This window comes from Eschrichtius robustus, chromosome 6 (genome assembly GCF_028021215.1).
Source record: "Eschrichtius robustus isolate mEscRob2 chromosome 6, mEscRob2.pri, whole genome shotgun sequence".
Taxonomy (NCBI): domain Eukaryota; kingdom Metazoa; phylum Chordata; class Mammalia; order Artiodactyla; family Eschrichtiidae; genus Eschrichtius; species Eschrichtius robustus.
This window is the reverse complement of record NC_090829.1, coordinates 139,165,497-139,192,604: the sequence shown is the minus strand read 5'-3', so window position 1 is coordinate 139,192,604 and position 27,108 is coordinate 139,165,497. Positions and strand designations below refer to the sequence as shown.

Below are 27,108 nucleotides of genomic sequence, written 5' to 3'. Positions count from 1 at the left end.
GCCCTCGGTGTTTATTTCAGTGGCTCTGGGCCCCCAGGTGAGATGATGTAGACTTAAGTCCAGGGGATGGGGAGGACAAGAGGACATAAAACTGCTGACAAGTCACAGAACTCAGGTGTCTCCAATTACAGAATTTGTTCTGAATCCATTTTAAGGCACAATTCAGCAAGTTAATGACCTAGTACACACTCATTAGTACCTTAAAGTCTGGATCAGTTATGTATATCTGGATTTTGGAATATCCACGGCACTTCTGATAGCAACAAATGGCATCCGGCACTGGAGGGAACCTGCATTCTTCAATAAATTTCTCTAACAGCATCTAAAACAAAAATAAACAAAAATGATACTACTACAACACTAATTCAACAATAAAATGTTTGTGATTTCAATAACCTCTTGCCATCAAAGTATTTTCAGCACAGAAAGGACCAAATGCCTTTTAGCCAAGAGCTACATACAACTTTTAAAGTTTTTCCTTCTAGAGAGAGGCTGATACAGAGACATGCCAAGAGACAAAGATGGGGAAAAAGGGCTGAGCAAAAAATGTTCAGAATTTCAGACTCTGAATCAAAATCTTATCCTGTGTTATAATCATCAAACCTCATTTTACACTACATACCTCTTAGAAACCTCCTCTAAGCATTCACAGGGAGTCAAATGAGGTAGAATAACCCTTAGAGCTCTACTGTTCTCCTCCTTCCCAGTGTCATTTCACCTAGGACCCCACCACTGCCATCCATCTACCTCCCTGAACCCCTGCCACCTGTGCCTGTTCACCACCTGGAGAATTACACCACTGCCACTGAAGCCCCCAAGACTCATGCCACGCTTCCAGTGCTGGCTGTTCGTTATCAGTAGTTCCTGTGCCTCCACTCCAATCCAGTATAAAGAGAGGAAAATCCAACAATCCCTATGTTTAGTTTTATTTTTTATACCAGCTTTGTTGAGATATAATTCATATACCATACAATTTACACATTTAAAGTGTTTAGTTCAGTGGTTTTTTAGTATATTCAGAGTTGTATAACCATCACGATAACCTAAAATTAGAACATTTCACCAGGCAACAAGAAACCCCATACCCATTAGCAATCCCTCCCCAACCTTCCTCAATCCCCTAGCCCACTAATCTACTATCTGTCTTCACATATAGATTTTCCTATTCTGGAGATTTCAGACAAACAGAATCACACAGTATGTGGCCTTTCGTGTCTGGTTTCTGTCACTCATATTCAATTATATGGATATACCACATTTTATTTAACCATTCATCAGTTGATGGACACTTTGAGCTGTTTCCACTTTTTGACTACTATGAATAATACTGCTATGAACATTCATGTACAAGTTTTTGTGAGAACATATGTTTTCTTGTCTCTGTACATATACCTAGGAGTGAAACTGCTAGGTCACATGGGAACTCTATCTTTAACCTATGAGGAACTGCCAGACTGTTTTCCAAAGCAGCTTCATCATTTTACACTTTGCAGCAATGTATGGACATTCTGATTTCTCCACATCCTTGTCAACACTTGTTATTGTCTGCCTTCTTGATTACAGCCACCCTAGTGAGTATGAAGTAGTATCTTGTTTCAACTTGCATTTCTCTGATGGCTAACTGTTGAACACATTTTACATGCTTATTGTCTATTTATACAACTTGTTAGCAGATACATCTAACCAGATCTTTTGGCTACTTTTAATTAGAGTGTCTTTTTATCACTGAGTTGTAAGAGTTGATTCCTGTGCTTTTAAAAGCTTCAGCCAAAAGCAAGTTCTGAGTAAATGCCAGGGTTCATCACAAGTAAAGACCCATCCGAGTCAATTCACATACTTCAGTCTTTCTAGAACTGGCAAAGCATCCTATGCTTCTGGATATGAGACTAAATTTGTATTTTCAGTACCATTAATACCATTTGTAAATTTGTATTTTCAGTACCATTAATGGTACCATTTCAAGTACCATTAATAACCATGACGAAAAAACAATGCTATACCTTTCTCTAAGTACAACCAGTACGCCATGCTGCTTAACAGTGCACATTCTGGTCAGAATGCCTGGATTCAAGTCCCAGCTCTACCATTTCCTAGCTGTTTAACCTTGAGCTCAACACTTAACCTCTCTAAATGTAATCTTCCTCATCTGTAAAATGGGAATAATCATAGTGCTCATCACATAGGGTTGCTGTAAGGGTTAAAGGTAATGATAAATGGAAGGTGTATGACTGGCACACAGGAAACATTCAATAAACGTTGGTGATTCTCACCAGTCTTTCAAGGGGAAACGCATGTGGAGGAGCTGAGGACAGAGTGCTCCTACCTGTCTTCTGATACCTGAGTCGGAGCGCAGAAGCGCAGATGAGCTTTTATGGTTAGTAAGATGCTCTCTAGAGAAATGAATGGTTACCTTTATTTTCCCTGGCTGAGTCTCTTCAATAACCACATTACTTGTGGGCCAAGTTAACACTCCAGGAAGACGACAGATCAAGGTTCTTGCTTTCTCGAAATGATTAAGAGCTTCTAGAAATCTAAAGTCATAATTATGAAGAAGGTATTAAAGATGTGACATGAATTTTCATTCCCCACAACAAGGCACAGAGATTTCAAGCTTACTAGGTAAGAGTACATTTGACAAATCACTACACAGAAATATTCAATGTAACCCATATGTTCTTTAAAAAACCAAGACATTATCACTGTTTGCTACAAAGGTAATATAAATTAAACACTAATCTACCTGGGCACTGGCTTTATTATGGTAGGTGCACACTAGTCCTTTTAAAGTTGCAATTTTTTTTTTAAGTTTTCAACAATTAAAACAGAAAACTGAATAAATTATGGTTGTTCCATTTTTATTTCATTTACTAATCTAATTAAAGTAGATTCTTGTAGAGCAACAGCAAAGCTCCACTTCAACTAATTAATCATAAATAGGGAAATTTTTTTAACTTGACTCATTTAGAACATCTATAGTAAAACCGCTTTGCTGAAAAATTTTTAAAGAAATCGTATATTCTGGACATCTTCAACTATAAAGCAGTGAATTATTTTAACAGAACAAATGTGTATGTAAACTATTTTAACTATAAATATGAAATCTTTCAGTTCCAATTTATGGTTTAAAAATTAATCTCAATAGATTCCCACAGTCCATTCAACAAAAGAATACTAGATGGCCTATGACAGAAGAGGAAGACCTGGAGACCGTTATGATGGCATGGTTGGTTTCAGTGCTGATGAAACCTGGGACTCTGCCATAGATACATGGAGCCCATCAGAGTGGCAGATGGCTTATGAACCACAGGGTGGCTCTGGATATGATTATTCCTACGCAGGGGGTCGTGGCTCATATGGTGATCTTGGTGGACCTATTATTACTACACAAGTAACTATTCCCAAAGATCTGGCTGGATCTATTATTGGCAAAGGTGGTCAGCGGATTAAACAAATCCGTCATGAGTCAGGAGCGTCGATCAAAATTGATGAGCCTTTAGAAGGGTCCGAAGACCGGATCATTACCATTACAGGAACACAGGACCAGATACAGAATGCACAGTACTTGCTGCAGAACAGTGTGAAGCAGTATGCAGATGTTGAAGGATTCTAATGCAAGATATTTTTTCTTTTTTATAGTGTGAAGCAGTATTCTGGAAAGTTTTTCTAAGACTAGTGAAGAACTGAAGGAGTCCTGCATCTTTTTTTTTTTATCTGCTTCTGTTTAAAAAGCCAACATTCCTCTGCTTCATAGGTGTTCTGCATTTGAGGTGTAGTGAAATCTTTGCTGTTCACCAGATGTAATGTTTTAGTTCCTCACAAACAGGGGTGGGGGGTGGGGGAGGGTGTGCAAAAACTAACATTGAAATTTTGAAACAGCAGCAGAGTGAGTGAATTTTAATTTTTGTTCACTGTTGGTGGTTTAAAAAAAAAATCCCCCCATGTAATTATTGTGAACACTTTACTTTGTGATCACTGTAACATTTGGGGGGGTGGGACAGGGAGGAAAAGTAACAATAGTCCATATGTCCCTGGCATCTATTCAGAGCAGTGTGCAGAACGTAATGCTCTTTTGTAAGAAACGTTTTATGATTTTTAAAATAAATTTAGTGAACCTAAAAAAAAAAAAAAAAAAAAAAGAATACTAGAACACTGGATTATAAGGTTATCCCAGTCTTTATTCTTCTCTTCAGACTAGAGAATAGAGGGTTCTCTGCTTTCTCCAATCTTGAAATGATTTCCCAATTGAAGAAGTCATTTTTGCCTTTGGGTACAGAAAACTTCACCTGCAGAAAAGCTAGACCAGCATCCACCATAAGACAGTTATAAAGAGCAGGACTTTCAACCAGACACTGCACATTGCAACAGCAAAAAACCAGCTTACTGGACATTGAAACACAAACCGTATTATTGTGAAATTAAAAGTTAAATGGCCTTCCACAACATTGTAAATCAACTATACTTCAATAAAATAAAATTTTTAAAAATTTAAATGCCTTTCAGAATGGCAAACACGTCTTCATTTACTACAATCTCCATGATGCTACACATTTATGTTACGTTCCCAGATCTTGTGAATATCTGCATGTGGCCACTGCATTAAACAGGTATGTCCCAAACAACTTATGCTAAGTTGGAATTAATTTCATTTATTACCATAGAGGTGACTGCTAAATCCTCACTACCCCTGATTCTTAAAAGAGCTGAACTGGTCAGACAGTAGCTTCAGGAAATAAAAGAACTTTCTTTAATCTTTAAAGATCTTTAAAGAAGGTTCTAGGCACCCCCTAAGATTGGGTTCCCAAGAATACCAATGGTCTGATAAAACTTCCTCTAAACAGTTAGATGAAAATTTAAGGATAATTAAAAGTTATGAATGATATTCAATCAGTCAACAATTATTTCTTTATGAAAGTAATCTAACATACCTACCACTATATTGGCTGTACTTCAACTATAGGTTCAGAGGAGAGATTTTTGTTTCTAACTCATAATGTCCTTGAACATATATATATTTCGTATTAGGGACTTCCCTGGTGGTGCAGTGGTTAAGCACCTGCCTGCCAATGCAGGGGACACAGGTTTGAGCCCTGGTCCCAGAGGATCCCACATGCTGCGGAGCAACTAAGCCCGTGCGCCACAACTACTGAGACTGTGCTCTGAGAAGCCCACGCACCACAACGAAGAGTAGCACCTGCTCCCCACAACTAGAGAAAGCCCACACGCAGCAATGAAAACCCGACACAGCCAATAAATAATTAATTAATTAAAAAAAAAAAAAAAACATCCTCATACAAGTTTTTTGGGGGAAATAGGTATTTAACCAAAAAAATATATAATCACACTTGTAAAGCATTAATTTATACCAATTCAGTCGCCATTTATAAATGACATATACTAAAAGATAAAACATAAAATCCTTTGTGTCAAATTACTCTATTCTTTTTTTTTATTTATTTTTTACTTATTTATTTTTGGCTGCTTGGGTCTTTGTTGCTGCGCATGGGCTTTCTCTAGTTGTGGCGAGCGGGGGCTACTCTTCGTTGCAGCGCGCGGGCTTCTCATTGCGGTGGCTTCTCTTGTTGCAGAGCATGGGCTCTAGGTGCACAGGCTTCAGTAGATGTTGCACACGTGCTTAGCTGCTCCACGGCATGTGGGATCTTCCTGGACCAGGGCTCGAACCCATGTCCCCTGCACTGGCAGGCGGATTCTTAACCACTGTGCCACCAGGGAAGTCCAGATTACTCTATTATTGATTTTCTTATTACATTCAAAATTAGAAAGCACTGGGAACTGAAGTGATTGACCTTACTTTAATAATTAATATTCAAATGCCAGTCCTCAAAGTAAACACAATTATCATAGTGTGCCACAGAGAAGGTACCAAAATAACTCCAGAAAAAGGATCATCATCACATTAGATTTGAAATGAGTAACCAGCCTAGAGCATAAAGTAGTGTGGTTTCTACTAACCTGTTTTTTTTCAAATACACTTTTCCAATTCCACAGTAGGCCAAGCAATCAAGTCCCTCATTGGGGTAGTGTTCAATCATCCTCTTAAACTGGTTTTCAGCTTCAGATAATTCCTTCAATAGCAATGAGAACAGTGATCACTTACACAAAAAGAGAAATACTGGATCCGATTTTACCTGAAAGTTGATTCCTTTTGTGTAATGTTAAAAACAACCGTATATCCTGAAACTTCTACGGCAAAATTATACATTCTGCACTTCATTTTCTTAACAATTACATAAATTTTGACCATATGGATACTCAAGAGACACAACCAAAATGATCCAGCTCCAGAATGAAAAGTTGGCACTGAAATCAGACAACCAACCAAACGAGCATTTACTAACACACAGGGGTCCCAGTGTGTGCTGGCTAACCCTAAAAGGTGTGAATTAAGGGTAAAAGAGACTGATTTGGATGCAAACATGCCATAACATATATCCTAGTAAGTGCTGCCCCCTTGGGATCACAGGAATTCCAATGATGTTGCCACAGTGTTTTGTGACATAAGACAGACAAATGCTCTGTCTTAAAAACAGCTCTTTAGTAAACTTTACAGAGCTTAGAGTACGTTCTTTTGAATATTCTCAACAGTGGAAGCCTCTGGGCTTTGAATGAATATTGTTTTGGAAAAAATCCAAAAGACACTTAGCTCAAAGCAATACTGGCCACTCCACTGTGGGTGAAAAAGGAAATGTCACTACAAAATGGAGTTAATAAGAAGCTTTGAGGCCAGCTCCAAAGGAGGCATGCCAAAAATGTTTCAGCAAGGGCTGTTCTGGAGTGAATACTTCCTTCTGGGGACACTCTGAATGATGAAATTCTCTTAAATGTCCAAGTTCTATCATACCTATTTAGTTTTTTTTTTTTAAACCAAAAGTAAATAAAAAACGTAATAAACTATTTCTTCAGTTCCGGTAAGGCAAAACATGGTAAGAAGCTTATTGTTACTCTGCCAAGAATAGAAGAATGGAGATCATACAGTCCTGTCTCCAACAATCGACTAGAAAATAGAGTCAGAGATTCCCTAATGAAAGACACTCATCTGTCACATCAAGAACAAGAAAGGGGCTTCCCTGGTGGTCAGTGGTTAAGAATCCGCCTGCCAACACAAGGGGACACGGGTTCGAACCCTGGTCTGGGAAGATCCCACATGCCACGGAGCAACTAAGCCCGTGCGCCACAACTACTGAGCCTGCACTCTAGAGACCGCGAGCCACAACTACTGAGCTCACGTGCCACAACTACTGGAGCCCGTGCGCCGAGAGCCCGTGCTCCGCAACAAGAGAAGCCATGACAATGAGAAGCCTGCGCACCGCAACGAAGAGTAGCCCCTGCTCACCGCAACTAGAGAAAGCCCGCGCACGGCAACGAAGACCCAATACAGCCAAGAATAAAAACAAATAAATAAATTTTAAAAAAAAGACCAACAGCATGTCACAAGGAAAATGAACCTCAGGCTCTGTGGACCACTCAGAGAGCGGAACATAAAACAACCTGATCCTTATTAGGGAGCAATTAGGGTTAAGCCTCATCTAGCCTAGGAAGCTTGGGGCCCAAGTTGGTAGAAAGGATATATTATTCTTGAGGTAATTCTAGAGCCATTTCAACCTTTATCAAAAACTTGAAGCCATGGAAAGCAAAGTATAATGCTGAGCAGTGCAGGTAAGTAAGCTTTCCAGGAGAGCACTGAAGGACCATGAGAAATGGAAACCATGTGTGCTGACACCCATACACTGACTGCATGTGGTTATGGGAAGCCTGAACTCTAGAAGATAAAACACCCAGGTACTTACTATCCAGAACTAAGAGCTATTAACATTAGCATTCTTTTTATGATTTAAAAAATAAAAAGGCATGACACAAAGTTGAACTCTCCTTTTTTAACCTTCCAAGTCCCATTCCTTTCTTCTATCACTAAATGCTACCATTATCTTAAATTTGATGTAGGGCTAGTCCATGTTTCTTTTTACTTTTGCAAGATTCACAGATAGCCATAAACAATAATATACTACTGTCCTGTAAGTTTTCCAAATTGCACGCAAGTGGTATCACGATGTTTACTACATTCTCCAACTTGCCTTTTTACCTCAACATGTTTCCGAAATTTATCATGATATATCAGGTCCTTTACTTTTTATACAAATAAAACGTAGATTCCCACTGGTGGTCTGGCATAACTTTTTTCTAACGGAAACACAAACTAAATTTTCTTTTCAAAAAAAAATCACAAACTAAATTAAATTTAGGTATTTCAGAAAAAATTATCAAGAAAGTACACAGACAGTGCTCATTAAACTACTGTGATAATCATTTAATGATATACATAAGTCAAATCATTATGCTGTACACCTTAAACTTATACTGTGCTGTATGTCCATTATATCTCAATAAAACTGGAAAAGCAAAAAAAAAGTACCCAGAAGGGAATAAGCCAAAATGGAAAAACTATTTTAACATACCTTCTAAAATTAATTACATATTTTAATTGTTTATTATCTCTGTTACAAATCTTACCTCAGGTTGTCCTATTCCAAGCAGTGAAATGGCAAGTCCATAGACTACTAAGACGTAGTTAATCATGGCCAGGTTCAGTTGCTGTCAATAAAAATGCTCCAGTTAAACATCTGAACATAATTCTGCCCAATGTGCATCATACTAACTTGTTAGCCACAACAGTAAAAGAAGTATAAAAATATCTTACTAATCACTGTAGGACAAAGACCAAACAGAATTAGAAAATACATTTTGCAAAGATATGCAGTTATCTTGCTATCAAGTATCTAAAACACAGAATCACTGTCTCAGAGTTCCTTGAAGGCATGGTTCTTAACAGATAGAATAACTGGTGTCATATGCTTTTGCGTATTAATGGAATGAGTAACAGACTAAGTTATTTGCTCTCTTACAACCTTGCATATTTACCCAGCGAATACTGTCTTTGTGGATGAAAAGATGTGACTAAAGTGAGTCCAAATCCTTGACTTAGTACTCTAATAAGATGAAAAGCCAAGAGTTCTAATGAACACCAACTACAGTGCAAGGAGAGAGTCTAAACCTGGCTTCTGTAACGACTGCAACCATAAAGGCTGAATCAGAGCGTTATCTGCTTCTCACAACCGGGAGTAAATTCAGCTGATCTCAGCAAGATGATACATTAGTGCAATGAAGTCAAAGTGCTGGTTCCCTTCTACGAATTCATCTGAAACGCGTTAGCATCGGTAAACAAGTTACCAGGAGGCAATTTCACCTTTATTTTTTGAGGATCTAAACCATTGAGCAACTCTGTGAAGGCCTGGGCAGCACTGCGGCAGCGCTGCTCCAACAAAGCCGTGTAACCATCCTGGATTAAGCTTCTCAGCATTTTCATTATATTAGCGAAATCCTGCAAAAAACAAATTCTTTTTCAGTAAACCAGAGCTACACCTGCTTAGTCTAAAACTTAAGATGCCAACGTTCATCATCGGGCAGTTATACTTTATAACTGATCGTAAAACATGTAAATACCCAAAGCTACCCTTTACGCATTATACTCCTTTCTCAGCACAGCCCCATTAAAGTGGAAATTGAAAGGTACTGCTTCACCATCTTAATCCCAACACTTCTAGTGCTGCCCATGACAAAGAAGGGTGGTTCACTTTACACTACGTGGTGCTAAGCTGTACTCACTTTTCCAGGCTAACCAGGCAGTATTTGGACGTTTTAACAGCTCAAATGGAGAACATCAGCCATCATTTAAATAAGTAAATTGTTTGGCTGAGACTAGAACAATTAGACAAATAAGAACAAGCAATCAATTTCCTGGTCACTACCAGATTTTAACAACTGCCCTCTTGCCCTGGAACAAACCTAAATTCTCAGCAAGAAATGGTTATTTCAATCTATAGCTCTACTCCTGCCTAACATGTACTTGAATATAACTAGATAATATTATCGGGAGAGATATTACTAGGTTAAATGCAAAGAGAAGAGAATAAGGAAAAAAACTGCTACAATGTACCCTGAAATAAAGCGAGAAAAAAACTTCATAATTTGAATATACATGAGCACATACATTATAATTTGTATTCAGATTTTAGTTACATGGCAATAGCTATAGGTCACAAAAGTTCCATAAAGACTGGAGAGGCAAGCCTGGAGGCTAAGCTAGATCTCCCCACACCTTGCCATACATGTGTACACCGTTCAAGAGAGCAGAAAATGCAAATATTTGCGTGACATTCCTCACTGTTCCTAATGATAAGGATCCAAAAGGAGACCCCACTGCACAAAACACAGAGGGAAAAGCAGTCTGGTCACACATAAACAAAAGCTGCCTAGTGCTTTTCGTCCAATGAATCAAAGTACAGGAGAACTTTCCCCCCAGAAAACACATGGAAAAGAGCAGCTCTCAAGTAAACTTGGTATTTGCTATACAGTATTTAAAAAGCTCAACGATCGCCATATTTATGTTAAGATAAGAATTTTAACAGTTATAGAAGATGACGTGCTATCCTCACACACACTTGTTTATTATTTATTATTCAGCCTTGGATGAACTGATTCCATTCTAATCTCTTTCATTCTAGAAAACAAATCCATTTGCCTCATGTTTCCATTGGAAATTATTTCTCTCAAAACAGTACAAATAAATGGTCTGCACTGAAAGCTCCATGAGAGCGGGCTGAATGGCAATGCCAGTCTTCAGCGTATGCAAGGACCTAAAGAAAAGTGTGTTAAATGAACAAATCAAGGCTCAAAAATAACCATCATTTTTATTTAAATACTCTTTTGTCTTTACAGGCTGTCTTTACAATTTAAGTCCATCACAGTTTTTAGAATCAGTAAAATCGACATAAAATGACAATTTTAAAATCACCAACTGTTAGAAATTCTAAAAATGCTTTTATGCAACTAATTAGAAAGCTGTTGAAACCGATTAGGAAACTGATTAAAAATGCTTAACATGCTTCATTCCAATAGTCCTTAATAAGGGATCTGTCATATATACCTAACATAGTTAACAGAATTTTAAATGACCCAGATATTAAAATGAGTCTTCTGTTTCATGTTAATATACATTTTTGGGGGGGGGGGGTGAAATTTAAATCCAACATTTTATTTTAGAAGAAATAGAACTGTATTTACATAAAGCATTAAAGTGTCAAAGCAGACTCACATGAATCACATTTAACCAAAAGAAACAATCTTTCACTGATAATACATAGTCTACAAGTATTCAATGACTGGAATAGTGATTAGCCATGGTTCTATAAATTCTGGATTCTGTACAGGTTTCTATTTCTTCTTGAGTTAGTTTTTGTTTGTTCGTTTGTTTTTAAATATTGTATTGATTGATTGATTGATTGATTGCTATGTTGGGTCTTCGTTTCTGTGCTAGGGCTTTCTCTAGTTGTGGCAAGTGGGGGCCACTCTTCATCGCGGTGTGCGGGCCTCTCACTATCGTGGCCTCTCTTGTTGCGGAGCACAGGCTCCAGACACGCAGGCTCAGTAGTTGTGGCTCACGGGCCCAGTTGCTCCGCGGCATGTGGGATCCTCCCAGGCCAGGGCTCGAACCCGTGTCCCCTGAATTAGCAGGCAGATTCTCAACCACTGTGCCACCAGGGAAGCCCCCTTGAGTTAGTTTTTATAAGCTGGATTTTTCTAGGAATTTGTTCATTTCATCTACATACTTTTTCAAATTTCCTGGTATAATGTTGTTCATAATAGTATTTTGATATAGTATTTGTAATATTGAAGGGTCTGTAGTAATGTATCCTTTTTCATTCTTTTTTAAAAAATATTTATTTATTTATTTATTTGGCTGCGCTGGGTCTTAGTTGCGGCATGCAGGACCTTTAGTTGCGGTGTGTGGGATCTAGTTCCCTGACCAGGGACTGAACCCGGGCCCCCGGCATTGGGAGCGCAGAGCCTTAGCGACTGGACCACCAGGGAAGTCTCCTTTTTCATTCTTGAAATTGTTTTATTCTGTCTTCTTTTATTCCTTTCTTAAACAGTTTCCACACTGATATCTAAATTTTATTTAGATTGTTAAAGAACCAACTTTTAGCTTTGTAGATCCTTCTTTACCAGTTGTTCCATTTTCATTATTTTCTTTTTTGGAATTTTATTTTTTTATACAGCAGGTTCTTATTAGTTATCTATTTTATACATATCAGTGTATATATGTCAATCCCAATCTCCCAATTCATCACACCACCCCCCTCCCCACCACTTTCCCCCCTTGGTGTACATACGTTTGTTCTCTACATCTGTGTCTCAATTTCTGCACTGCAAAATGGTTCATCTGTACCATTTTTCTAGATTCCACAAATATGCATTGATGTACTATATTTGTTTTTCTCTTTCTGACTTACTTCACTCTGTATGACAGTCTCTAGATCCATCCACGTCTCTACAAATGACCCAATTTCGTTCCTTTTCACGGCTGAGTAATATTCCATTGTATATATGTACGACATCTTCTTCATCCATTCATCTGACGACGGGCATTTAGGTTGCTTCCATGTCCTGGCTATTGTAAACAGTGCTGCAATGAACACTGGGGTGCATGTGTCTTTTTGAATTATGGTTTTCTCTGGGTATATATATGCCCAGTAGTGGGATGGCTGGGTCATATGGTAATTCTATTTTTAGTTTTTCAAAGAACCTCCACACTGTTTCTCCATAGTGGCTGTACCAATTTACATTCCCACCAACGGTGCAAGAGGGTTCCCTTTTCTCCACACCCTCTCCAGCATTTGCTGTTTGTAGATTTTCTGATGATGCCCATTCTAACTGGTGTGAGGTGATACCTCATTGTAGTTTTGATTTACATTTCTCTAATAATTAGTGATGTTGAGCAGCTTTTCATGTGCTTCTTGGCCATCTATATGTCTTCTCTGGAGAAATGTCTATTCAGGTCTTCTGCTCATTTTTGGATTGGGTTGTTTGTTTTTTTAATATTGAGCTGCATGAGCTGTTTATATATTTTGGAGATTAATCCTTTGTCCGCTGATTCGTTTGCAAATGTTTTCTCCCATTCTGAGGGTTGTCTTTTCATCTTGTTTGTACTTTGCTTTGATGTGCAAAAACTTTTAAGTTTCATTAAGTCCCATTTGTTTATTTATTTCTTTATATTTTTTAACCATCTTTATTGAAGTATAATTGCTTCACAATGGTGTGTTAGTTTCTGCTTTATAACAAAGTGAATCAGCTACACATATACACATGTTCCCATATCTCCTCCCTCCCACATCTCCCTCCCTCCCACCCATTTGTTTATTTTTGTTTATCTTTCCATTACTCTAGGAGGTGGATAAAAAAAGATCTTGCTGTGATTTAAATCAAAGAGTGTTCTTCCTATGTTTTCCTCTAAGAGTTTTATAGTGTCCAGTCTTACATTTAGGTCTCTAATCCATTTTGAGTTTATTTTTGTGTATGGTGTTAGGGAGTGTTCTAATTTCATTCTTTTACATGTAGCTGTCCAGTTTTCCCAGCACCACTTATTGAAGAGACTGTCTTTTCTGCATTGTATATCCTTCCCTCCTTCGTCATAGATTAGTTGCCCATAGGTGCATGAGTTTATCTCTGGGCTTTCTATCCTGTTCCATTGATCTATATTTCTGTTTTTGTGCCAGTACCATATGGTCTTGATTACTGTAGCTTTGTAGTATAGTCTGAAGTCAGGGAGCCTGATTCCTCCAGCTCCATTTTTTTCCCTCAAGACTGCTTGGGCTATTCAGAGTCTTTTGTGTCTCCATACAAATTTTAAGATTTTTTTGTTCTAGTTCTGTAAAAAATGCCATTGGTAATTTGATAGGGATTGCACTGAATCTGCAGATTGCTTTAGGTAGTATAGTCATTTTCACAATATTGACTCTTCCAATCCAAGAACATGGTATATCTCTCCATCTGTTGGTATCATCTTTAATTTCTTTCATCAGTGTCTTATAGTTTTCTGCATACAGGTCTTTTGTCTCTCTAGGTAGGTTTATTCCTAGGTATTTTATTCTTTTTGTTGCAATGGTAAATGGGAGTGTTTCCTTAATTTCTCTTTCAGATTTTTCATCATTAGTGTATAGGAATGCAAGAGATTTCTGTGCATTAATATTGTATCCTGCAACTTTATCAAATTCATTGATTAGCTCTATCAGTTTTCTGGTGGCATCTTTAGGATTCTCTATGTATAGTATCATGCCATCTGCAAACAGTGACAGTTTTACTTCTTCCTTTCCAATTTGTATTCCTTTTATTTCTTTTTCTTCTCTGATTGCCATGGCTAGAACTTCCAAAACTATGTTGAATAATAGTGGCGAGAGAGGACATCCTTGCCTTGTTCCTGATCTTAGAGGAAATGTTTTCAGTTTTTCTCCATTGAGAATGGTGTTTGCTGTGGGTTTGTCGTATATGGCCTTTATGATGTTGAGGTAGGTTCCCTCTATGCCCACTTTCTGTAGAGCTTTTATCATAAATGGGTGTTGAGTTGTGTCAAAAGCTTTCTCTGCATCTATTGAGATGATCATATGGTTTTTCTTCTTCAGTTTGTTAATATGGTGTATCACATTGATTGATTTGCATATACTGAAAAATCCTTGCATCCCTGGGATAAATCCCACTTGATCATGGTGTATGATTCTTTTAATGTGTTGTTGGATTCTGTTTGCTAGTATTTTTGCATCTATATTCATCAGTGTTGCTGGTCTGTAATTTTCTTTTTTTGTAGTATCTTTGTCTGGTTTTCATATCAGGGTGATGGTGGCCTCCTAGAATGAGTTTGGGAGTGTTCCTTCCTCTGCAATTTTTTGGAAGAGTTTGAGAAGGATGGGTGTTAACTCTTTTCTAAATGTTTGATAGAATTCACCTGTGAAGCCATCTGGTCCTGGACTTTTGTTTGTTGGAAGATTTTAATCACAGTTTCAATTTAATTACTTGTGATTGGTCTGTCCATATTTTCTATTTCTTCCTGGTTCAGTGTTGGAAGGTGATACCTTTCTAAGAATTGGTCCATTTCTTCCAGGTTGTCCGTTTTATTGGCATGGATTTGCTTGTAGTAGTCTCTTAGGATGCTTTGTATTTCTGCGGTGTCTGTTGTAACTTCTCCTTTTTCATTTCTAATTTTAATGATTTGAGTCCTCTCCCTCTTTTTCTTGATGAGTCTGGCTAATGGTTTATCAATTTTGTTTATCTTCTCAAAGAACCAGCTTTTAGTATTATTGATCTTTGCTATTGTTTTCTTTGTTCCTATTTCATTTATTTCTGCTCTGATCTTTCTTTCCTTCTACTAACTTTGGGTTTTGTTTGTTCTTCTTTCTCTAGTTTCTTTAGGTGTAAGGTTAGATTGTTTATTTCAGATGTTTGTTGTTTCTCGAGGTAGGATTGTATTGCTATAAACTTCCCTCTTAGAACTGCTTTTGCTGCATCCCATAGGTTTTGGATCATCGTGTTTTCATTGTCATTTGTCTCTAGGTATTTTCTGATTTCCTCTTTGATTTCTTCAGTGATCTCTTGGTTGTTTAGTAATGTAGTGTTTAGCCTCCATGTGTTTGTGTTTTTTACGTTTTTTTCCCTGTAATTGATTTCTAATCTCAGAGTGTTGTGGTCAGAAAAGATGCTTGATATGATTTCAGTTTTCTTAAATTTAATGAGGCTTGATTTGTGACCCAAGATGTGATCTATCCTGGAGAATGTTCCGTGCGCACTTGAGAAGAAAGTGTAATCTGCTGTTTTTGGGTGGAATGTGTTATAAATATCAATTAAGTCTCTCTGGTCTACTGTGTCATTTAAAGTTTGTGTTTCCTTATTAATTTTCTGTTTGGATGATCTGTCCATTGGTGTAAGTGAGGTGTTAAAGTCCCCCACTATGATTGTGTTACTGTCAATTTCCTCTTTTATAGCTGTTAGCAGTTGCCTCATGTACTGAGGTGCTCCTATGTTGGGTTCATATATATTTATAATTGTTATATCTTCTTCTTGGATTGATCCCTTGATCATTATGTAGTGTCCTTCCTTATCCCTTGTAACATTCTTTATTTTAAAGTCTATTTTATCTGATATGACTATTGCTACTCCAGCTTTCTTTTGATTTCCATATGGATGGAATATCTTTTTCCATCCCCTCACTTTCAGTCTGTATGTGTCCCTAGGTCTGAAGTGGGTCTCCTGTAGACAGCATATATATGGGTCTTGTTTTTGTAATCATTCAGCAAGCCTGTGTCTTTTGGTTGGAGCATTTAATCCATTGACGTTTAAGGTAATTCTCGATATGTATGTTCCTATTACCATTTTCTTAATTGTTACGGGTTTGTTTTTGTAGGTCCTTTTCTTCTCTTGTTGTTTCCCACTTAGAGAAGTTCCTTTAGCATTTGTTGTAGAGCTGGTTTGGTGGTGCTGAATTCTCTCAGCTTTTGCTTGTCTGTAAAGCTTTTGATTTCTCCATCAAATCTGAATGAGATCCTTGCCGGGTAGAGGAATCTTGGTTGCAGGTTCTTCCCTTTCATCACTTTAAATGTGTCATGCCACTCCCTTCTGGCTTGTAGAGTTTCTGCTGAGAAATCAGCTGTTAACCTTATGGGCGTTCCCTTGTATGTTATTTGTCATTTTCCCCTTGCTGCTTTCAATAATTTTTCCTTGTCTTTAATTTTTGCCACTTTGATTACTATGTGTCTCGGCGTGTTTCTCCTTGGCTTTAACCTGTATGGGACTCTCTGCACTTCCTGGACGTGGGTGGCTATTTCCTTTCCCACGTTAGGGAAGTTTTCAACTATAATCTCTTCAAATATTTTCTCGGGTCCTTTCTCTCTCTCTTCTCCTTCTGGGACCCCTATAATGCAAATGTCGTTGCGTTTCATGTTGTCCCGGAGGTCTCTTAGGCTGTCTTCATTTTTTTTCATTCTTTTTTCTTTATTCTGTTCCACAGCAGTGAATTCCACCATTCTGTCTTCCAGGTCACTTATCTGTTCTTCTGCCTCAGTTATTCTGCTATTGATTCCTTCTAGTGTAGTTTTCATTTCAGTTATTGTATTGTTTATCTCTGTTTGTTTGTTTGTTCTTTAATTCTTCTTCTAAGTCTTTGTTAAACATTTCTTGCATCTTCTCGATCTTTGCCTCCATTCTTTTTCCGAGGTCCTGGATCATCTTCACTATCATTTTTCTGAATTCTTTTTCTGGAAGGTTGCCTGTCTCCACTTCATTTAGTTGTTTTTCTGGGGTTTTATCTTGTTCCTTCATCTGGCACATAGCCCTCTGCCTTTTCATCTTGTCTGTCTTTCTGTGAATGTGGTTTTTGTTCCACAGGCGCAGGATTGTAGTTCTTGCTTCTGCTGTCGGCCCTCTCTTGGATGAGGCTATCTAAGAGGCTTGTGCAAGTTTCCTGATGGGAGGGACTGGTGGTGGGTAGAGCTGGGTGTTGCTCTGGTGGGCAGAGCTCAGTAAAACTTTAATCTGCTTGTCTGCTGATGGGTGGGGCTGGGTTCCCTCCCTGTTGGTTGTTTGGCCTGAGGTGACCCAACAATGGAGCCTACCCAGGCTCTTTGGTGGGGCTAATGGAGGACTCTGGGAGGGCTCACGCCAAGGAGTACTTCCCAGAACTTCTGCTGCCAGTGTCCTTGTCCCCACGGTGAGCCACAGCCACCCGCCACCTCTGCAGGAGACCCTCCAACACCAGCAGGTAGGTCTGGTTCAGTCTCCTATGGGGTCACTGCTCCTTCCCCTGGGTCCCAATGTGCGCACTACTTTGTGTGTGCCCTCCAAGAGTGGATCTCTGTTTCCCCCAGTCCTGTCAAAGTCCTGTAATCAAATCCCACTAGCCTTCAAAGTCTGATTCTCTAGGAATTCCTCCTCCCGTTGCCAGACCCCCAGGTTGGGAAGCCTGACGTGGGGCTCAGAACCTTCACTCCAGTGGGCAGACTTCTGTGGTATAAGTGTTCTCCAGTCTGTGAGTCACCCACCCAGCAGTTATGGGATTTGATTTTATTGTGATTGCACCCTTCCTACCGCCTCACTGTGGCTTCTCCTTTGTCTTTGGATGTGGGGTATCTTTTTTGGTGAGTTCCAGTGTCTTCCTGTCGATGACTGTTCATCAGTTAGTTGTGGTTCTGGTGCTCTCGCAAGAGGGAGTGAGAGCACGTCCTTCTACTCCACTATCTTGAACCAATCTCCTTCACTATTTTCTACTTTGTTATTTCCTTCTACTTTCTTTGGCTTTTTTTCCTTGCTCTTGGAATAAATGTATCACTAATCTAAAAGTCTTTATTCCTTTAATACATACATTTAGCTTGATAAATTTCCTTCAAAGTAATATCAAAGTTGTATCCCTTGCATTTTTTTATTGAGAGGGAAGTACAGAGATTCCATATACCCCTTTGCCCCTTACATGAATAGCTTCCCCCATCATCAAAATCACTCCTCAGAATGGTATATTGGGTCGGCAAAAAAGTTCCTTCAGTTTTTAAGTAAAAACAAAAGACATTTTTCATTTTCACCACAAACTTTATTGAACAACATATGCACCGTTTTGTTCCACTACCTTCTGCCATTTTTCAGGCAACTTCATAATTCCATCTTCCCGAAACTTTTTATCTTTTTGAGCAAAGAACTATTCCAGGTGCCTTTTACAGTCTTGCAGGGAATTGAAATTTTTTCCATTAAGAGAATTTTGTAAAGACCAAAGTAAATGGAAATCCAAAAGTGCAATGTCTGGTGAATATGGCAGATGAATCAAAACTTCCCAGCCAAGCTCTAACAGTTTCTGCCTGGTCATCAAAGAAACATGCGGTCTTGCGTTATCTTGATGGAAGATTATGCACTTCCTGTTGACTAATTCTGGACGCTTTTTATCGGGTGCTGCTTTCAGTTGGTCTAACTGGGAGCAGTACTTGTTGGAATTAATCGTTTGGTTTTCCAGAAGGAGCTCGTAATAGAGGACTACGTTCCAATTCCACCATATGCACAACATCACCTTCTTTGGAGGAAGACCAGCCTTTGGTGTGGTTGGTGGTGGTTCATTTCGCTTGCCCCACGATCTCTTCTGTTCCACGTTACTGTACAGCATCCACTTTTCATTGCCAATCACAATTTGTTTTAAAAACAGAATGTTTTCATTACGTTTTAGTAGAAAATCATATGTGGAAATTTGGTCAAGAAGGTGTTTTTTGCTTCGCTTATGTGGAACCCAAACATCAAAGAGATGAAAATAACCAAGCCGGTGCAAATGACTTTCAACGCTTGATCTGGATACTTTCAGTATGTCGGCTATCTCCCGCGTGGTATAACGTTGACTGTTCTCAATTAATGTCTCCATTTCATCGCCATCAACGTCAACTGGTCTACCCGACCATGGAGCATCGTCCAACGAGAAACCTCCAGCACAAAACTTCACAAACCACTTTTGACATGTTCGATCAGTCACAGCACCTTCGCCATACACTGCACAAATCTTTTTTGCGTTTCAGTTGCGCTTTTACCTTTCTTGAAATAATAAAGCGTAACATGCTGAAAATGTTGCTTTTTTCTTCCACCGTCAATATTAAAATGGTTACGCAAAAATTCACCAATTTTGAAAAGTTTTTTTTAAATGCACACTGATATGACAGCTGTCACATACAATCAAAACTGTTTTGAATGAAGTTAAAGACAACTAAGTGCTACTAGAGCCACCTTACGTAGAAAACCAAATGAGGGACTTCCCTGGTGGTGCAGTGGTTAAGAAGCCGCCTGCCAATGCAGGGGACCTGGGTTCGAGCGCTGGTCCAGGAAGATCCCACATGCCGCGGAACTAAGCCCATGTGCCACAACTATGGAGCCTGCGCTCTAGAGACCGTGAGCCACAACTACTGAGCTCATGAGCCTCAACTACTGAAGCCTGCAAGCCTAGAGCCCATGCTCCCCAGTAACAGAAGCCACTGCAATGAGAAGCCTGCGCACCACAACAAAGAGCAGCCCCCGCTGGCCGCAACTAGAGAAAGCCCATGCGCAGCAACGAAGACCCAATGCAGCCAAAAAAATAAATTAATCAAAAAAAAAAAAAAAAAAAAAAAAACGAACCTTTTGGCCAACCCAATATACATACACGGGTTGGGTGTCTGTGTGGTTGGGGGACAGGGGGGTGCTTTTTTTTTTTTTTTAACCAAGGATTAACCTACACTGACACATCATAATCACCCAAAGTCCATGGTTTACCTATGAACCCTATGGTTCACTCTTTGTGTTGTACATTCCATAGGTTCGGACAAATGTGCAATGACTGTATCTATCATTTATACTATCATACAGAGGATTTTCATAGCCCTAAAAATCCTCTGTGCTGTGCCTATTCATCTCTTCCCCCTTGATGTACATTTTTTATTACTTACTAAATACTACAGAATTTTATATAGAAAGTTATATGATAAATCATTCAAAGAATAAAAAGTTTGCTCTTGGGACTTCCCTGGTGGCACAGTGGTTAAGAATCCGCCTGCCAACACAGGGGACACGGGTTCGAGCCCTGGTCCGGGAAGATCCCACATGCCGTGGAGCGACTAAGCCCGTGCACCACAACTACTGAGCCTGCGCTCTAGAGCCCGTGAGCCACAACTACTGAGCCCGCGTGCCACAACTACTGAAGCCCGCGTGCCTAGAGCCCGTGCTCCGCAACAAGAGAAGCCACCGCGATGAGAAGCCCGCGCACCACAACGAAGAGTAGCCCCTGCTCATTGCAACTACAGAAAGCCCACGCACAGCAACAAAGACCCAACGCAGCCAAAAATAAATAAATAAATAAATATTTAAAAAAAAAAGTTTGCTCTTTAATGGTTCTATAGTAGGTGTAATAAAACCACAGGTGCTTAGTTAAACCTTTTAAAATGATTTAAACCTTCTTAAAATATTTAACTTAAAAGTTAACACTTTGGGAAGACTTGCTTCTTCCTTTTAAATCTATGGGAAACAAACAATTTTGTATTCAGTATTCAGTAAACATTAGTTAAATCTCTGGTTCACACACTTACCAAGTTAAAACATAAATTAGTGACGATTTGGTTTCTTAGCAATCAACTGTTAAATTATATGTTCATAACTAAAATTATTAAAAAATAAACTTTAGAGATGTACACGATTAGACTTAATTCATGTGAAAAATGTTATGTTCAAAGAGTTTGCTTTTCCATTAGAAAAGCCCTTGCCTTTACCTGGTGTGCAGCTCTGGAGGATTTAGAAAACTGTTTCTCCAAGATGTTTTTCAAATCTACTGGTAAACTCCCTTGTGAACCAGAACTAAAAGAGAAAAGCACTGTTTTGAATTATTTTAAAATAAAACAATCCTGCTTCTTATATAAAGAAACAAATACTTACTGAAGGTCATTTTAAACACTTAGTAAATGGAGAGTCACAAGTTCCTAAATAGAAATATTACCAAGATGCCAATTCTCTCCAAATTAATTTCTAAATCCAATAAAAATCCCTATAAATTTACTGGGGAAAGGGGACCAGATGAACAGATTATTCAGATGTTATAAAAGAACAGCTTTAAAAAAAAAAAAAGAAAGAAAGAAATTGGGGGATTTACACTGATTACCTAAAGTTATGACAAATCTGAAGTCATCAATAACAACAAAGTCATGAAACAAGAAATGTGCCCCAAAACACTGCAAAGATGATCCATCTCATATGAAAATCTGTTAATAAGATGTAACCTTTTCAGAAAGTCTGACCCCCAATGCTGGTGAGGGTAAGGAAGATTCAGGTACTCCAGGTGGTGTTTTCTGACACCACATGTGTGGGTTTCTGACACCACATACCTGTCATGTTTCCACACCGATTCTCCAATACCAACTGAGTGTCCAACAATTCAATTCTGACACCAACTCTGGAGTTAAGAACTCAGGCCCCACAGGTTAATGGCTCAGTCCCACAAGACTGCCCTCACTTCAGCCACAATGGGGTACCCAGGCTACCCATACTTCTGCCCTGCCAACTACAAATTCAGGGGTTCCCGTGACTACCCTTTGGGTTCAACTACTCCCCAGGACAACTCACAGAACTCAGGAAAGCGCCCTACTTACCATTACCAGTTTATTGTCAAGGCTGTAAGTCAGGAGCAGCTCAGTGGAAAAGATGCATGGGAAGGTGTAGGGGAGAAAGGTGAGGGGAAAGCCTCAGAGCTTTCACACAGTCCCAGAGCGCACCAGCTCCCCAGCATCTCGATGTATTCACCAACCAGAAGCTCCCTGAGCCCCTAGGTTTAGAGGTTCTTACTGACGTTTCATTACACAGGCATCAATGATTTAATTACTGGACATTGGTGACTAAACTCAATTTCTTGCTCCCTTCTTCTCCCCAAAGATCGGGGGTGGGGCTGAAAAGTTCCAACCAATCACACGCTTTATCTTTCTGGTGACCAGTCTCAATCCTGAAGGTAGGGACCCAGCCTTGGATCACTTTATTAGTATAAACTCAAGTAGAGAGGAAGGGGCTCATTATAAATAACGAAAGAGTCTCTCATCACTCAGGAAATTCCAAGGGTCCTAGGAGCCCTGTGCCAGGAACTGGGGACATAGACCGAATACATAAATATTTTTATTATACCACACCCTCTCATAGCTTAGTAGGAGTGTGAACACTGCTTATTTTTTGAGAGGGGAATTTGGCAGTATCTATCAAAGTTAAAATTACACATCCCCTTTGACAGCAGTTCCACTCTAGAAATTTCTCCTTCACACACATCTATACTAGGAAATATCCTGCAGTCATGAAAATGACGGATGTAGATCTCCATGGTCTGATGTGGAAAGGGAGACAAGGCATTTTGAAAGAGATAAAAGCAAGCTGTAGGCCAGAAGAGTTCCAACAACAATGAAAACTATAGTGTTAACAATAATGATAGTTAAAGTGTATTGAGCATTTACCATGTTCCAGGGCTCTAAGTATTTTATGTGGTTGTCCCATTTAATTGTTAAATAACCTCATGAAGTAGACATAATCAAGAAGAGCATTCAGTTTGAAAACAGAAACAAAATATCAGGAAAATAAATTTATCTTTAACACAACAGGTTAAAGTTATAAAACTGTGCATTCAAAGAATGAGCATGTATTGGGTTTTGGTTTCCTTTTATGATGAGGGAAGGGGGGCAAGGAGGATGACTCAGGACTTTTCTAACAAATAACAGAACAACAAAAGCAAAAGGCACTATGGCCTTGCTTTGTATTTAACTTTTGAGGCACCATCAAAAAACGGTCACTTTTTAAAAATAGGGCTTTACTAATTTCTCTTAGTGCTTTGATATTCAAATCGTTCTCCTTTAAGCACCTATCAAGTAATCAGCCTTAAGAAATGAAGAGAAAACTGAAAACTAGTGGAACTGTGGCAAAAATGGCTTTGCAGTTTCTCCAGCACCACTTTCACTGATTTCATGAATTTCTGTATCTGTTATAAGATTTACAATTTCACTTTGCAATCAATTTATATCTTTGTAGCTAACGGGAGATTAACTCTAAAGATTGGTGGCAAGAGTTCCTACTGCTAATTTGGGGGGGATGTTTGGTAGAATGAATTTTCTAAGTGGTCAGTTCATTAGTAAATCCTTGCCTATGAATATACAGATAGCCACGCCTGTGTATGCAAAGTTAAGTTCCCAGATGGCCAAGAAATTGCTAACAACAAGTTTCTAAAGCAAGGCACTAGAGAAGGGAGTCAGAGAGAGGGGAAATAAAGCAAACAGGGAAGGAGACTAAGTTTTCACTTTATACTTATCTGAATCTTTTTTCCTCTTATGAGCCTGTATTTTGGAATTTTAAAAAATTAGGGCTTCCCTGGTGGCTCAGTGGTTGAGAATCTGCCTGTCAATGCAGGGGACACGGGTTCGAGCCCTGGTCTGGGAAGATCTCACATGCCACGGAGCAACCAGGCCCGTGAGCCACAACTACTGAGCCTGCGCGTCTGGAGCCTGTGCTCTGCAACAAGAGAGGCCTCGACAGTGAGAGGCCTGCGCACCGCGATGAAGAGTGGCCCCCACTCGCCGCGACTAGAGAAAGCCCTCGCACAGAAACGAAGACCCAACACAGCCAAAAATAATAAATAAATAAATAAAAAATTAATACTGATATATCTCGTATTATATGACTTTCAGAAATCAGTATTAACACAGGATTAATACTCCTTTAGCCAAAAATGACCCTCTCCTAATAAAGACATGCCATGCTATTTGAAAGGGATTTTTATTACTTATCATAGTACACATATGTAAAGGTAGCTACTACTAGAAAGAGATTTATCTTCCCTTTTTTCTTGGGAGGAGGGCATTACAGAAACGAAACAAAACAAAAAAAAAACCCTTACATTAAAAAACATACCTGAACTTCTCCAATTCATTGTTTCGGGATTTTTGTTTTCCTTTATATTTTGGAGGCTGACCTGCGAATACAAAAGTATTTGTTCCTGAAATCTGTACATAAAAATCTACAAGCTTGAAAGTAAAACATTTTTTAAAAATGTAAATTGGAATAAGAAAGCAAAGGAGGCAACACTGTATGTGAGTCTAACTATAAACAGGTAAGCCAAAAAAAAGAAGCTACTGATGATGTTTCTCTATGTATGCTATAAAATTATTATAAAGATAAATTATAATGATGATTATCATTTAGTCCTATAGTAGATATAGAAGAGATACAGGCTGTAGTTCCTGTTCTCAGGTAGTTTACAATCAGATGGGAAGAAAAGACAGTCACTTCACCAATTAAATAACAATCCCCATTAAGAAGAAAAGAAGATGCATTGTTACTGAAATATTTATTCCATAGTAACTGCTCTTGTAACTCCTAGAAGGGAAAAATCACTTAAGCTGAAGTGGCTGGGAAACGCCTTAGTGGGGATGCAGCATTTGTATTTAGTTTTAAGGAACAAGTAGGATTTGCAAAGAATGGGCCAAATGAAGTTTTATTTTAAGAAACACTAAGTAAACCTGTGTGACTGGGCGAGTTAAGTAAGGATAGGTTGAAAGGGGCTGCAAGCCAGGCAGGTTGGTATGAGTGTTTACAGGCTCAGGGCTTCTGACTCCCCAGCTCTGCGAGCTCAGCCTTCATCCCACTGAAAGGAGGAGAGAGCCACTGTACGCTTTGGGGCAGGGGAGTCACACGTGCAAAGTTGTGTAGAAGAGAGCACAGCAGTAGGGACCGGTTGTCTCTGATGGAAGCTTTGGGAGAGATGGCAGAGGCAAGTCAGAGCCTACGTATTAGGGAGGGGATGAGAGCCTGAGCTCTGATGGTCTCAGAAAACAAAAGAGGCTTCTAGAAAGAAAGAGGAGTTCTAGTTTGATTTCTACTGTGTGACCTAGGGCAAAACTATTTAACCTAACCCTGGGACCTCAATTTCTTTGACTGAATATAGATGCAGAAGTATGGATGGTATTTAAATTATTTAAATGTGCTATCTGATAATAATGGTCTAAGAAATACCAATAAATTAAAAGCTGTTTTCAAAAAAACGGTGTTATTCTCAAAGGTTTTTCACGTGCTATAAAGTCACATCAGGTAAGACAAACACCTGCGTTTCCCCCTCTCTGTAACTGTGCTGAAGTGCTAACCAGCAGTTAAGTGGAGCAGCACTGGAGCCTAAGAGAAGATAGAGCTGCAGGAAGTAAAAGACAGAAATGGCTGCCAGAAGTAAAAACACTGAAAAAAATAAACAAATGAACCAAAAAACAAGTGGAAGGAAAAGAGAGCAACAGGATCACTAACTAGAAGGTCAGCAATCTCACCACAGTAACTCTGAAAGGAGCACATGAAAGCTTGAGATAAGTAACCTGTGGGTAACAACAACTCTGAGTTGTTGAATTCTCTCAAACTCTGTTTTAAAAGGCAGAGAAGAATAACCTACTTAGAACGATTTCTCTCAAAAGCTGGGAGTGGGCTTCCCTGGTGGCGCAGTGGTTGAGAATCTGCCTGCCAATGCAGGGGGCACGGGTTCGAGCCCTGGTCTGGGAGGATCCCACATGCCGCAGAGTGACTGGGCCCGTGAGCCACAGCTACTGAGCCTGCGCGTCTGGAGCCTGTGCTCCGCGACAAGAGAGGCCACAATAGTGAGAGGCCCGCGCACCGCGATGAAGAGTAGCCTCCGCTTGCCACAACTGGAGAAAGCCCTCACACAGAAACAAAGACCCAACACAGCCAAGAATAAATTAATTAATTAATTAATTTTTAAAAAAAAAGAAAAAAAAGCTGGGAGTATAAACGGAGACTGAGAAATAAACGAGGCATGAGTATCCACTTCTCTGGAACCCTTCATTTCCCAAAGATGCCAAGTAGACAAGGTCTGGCTGTGTGTCTGTGTATTTTCTAGATGCATAAATAAACATATGCACTAAGCACATACAATTTAAATAAACTAGTATTAGGCTAAAGCATCCATTCCCAACAGGGGTGACATCACCCCCAAGAAAGTCGTAACTGGTTATTGGAAGATGAAACAAATCCATTTTTATATATAAAGCACACATGTACATACAGTACATAAACAGATAAACAGTATCTGTGATATTAAAGTTTCACGAGGGGAGGGTAATTAGGGGAAAAAAGTGTCTAAAAAGGCTCTGGGAGCAGGGGGTAGATAATGAAATAAAAGTTGAGAAACACTGGCCTAGTGGAAATTAGGCAGCAGACCAAGTAGAGCGCCATTTTTCTTCTCCATTCCTTTATTTGGTTTTCCAAAATTAAATTTATTAAACAATATGAAAAGACTGAGCGCTGATTTCAAATAAACATTCAATGTTTTCTCAACACAGAAGCATTGTAAAGTAAAAGGAGAACAATAGCAAATATAAGTGAGGCTTGTGAGAATTTTAGGGCATGGAAGTTGAGGGAACACTACGCTAATTCAGCAACAATTTACATATGGGAAAAAGACTCACTTGATGGTGGTAGAAATTCAGGATGACAGTCACAATCATCTACCTTCAAAGCTTCATCTGCCACCTACCATGAAAATAAAATTAGTGACACTTTCAAAAAAATACAGCCATGAACAATTCAATAGCTAAATAATAAAACTGAGTAGCAAAGAATTTATCCAAGTGCCTAAAATAGTCAGCTTTACCAAACGAATAAACAAACTGATTAACTACTGAACAATAAATACTGAATTAATACTAT

At 39.0% G+C, this 27,108-nt stretch overlaps 1 protein-coding gene across 14 annotated transcripts in view; it reads right to left on the bottom strand.

Annotated features, from left to right (window-relative positions):
- Window positions 1-27,108, bottom strand: part of TTC3 (tetratricopeptide repeat domain 3) — a 140,552-nt gene that overhangs the window by 68,263 nt on the left and 45,181 nt on the right. For all 14 annotated transcript variants that reach the window (XM_068547050.1, XM_068547053.1, XM_068547058.1 and 11 more), the window contains 8 exons: window positions 26,868-26,931; window positions 24,316-24,376; window positions 21,156-21,240; window positions 9,260-9,394; window positions 8,527-8,607; window positions 5,971-6,083; window positions 2,411-2,531; window positions 200-322 (listed from right to left, as the gene is read on the bottom strand). In XM_068547050.1, the coding sequence (XP_068403151.1) occupies window positions 200-322; window positions 2,411-2,531; window positions 5,971-6,083; window positions 8,527-8,607; window positions 9,260-9,394; window positions 21,156-21,240; window positions 24,316-24,376; window positions 26,868-26,931 (783 nt within the window). The remainder of the gene's footprint in view (window positions 1-199; window positions 323-2,410; window positions 2,532-5,970; window positions 6,084-8,526; window positions 8,608-9,259; window positions 9,395-21,155; window positions 21,241-24,315; window positions 24,377-26,867; window positions 26,932-27,108) is intronic.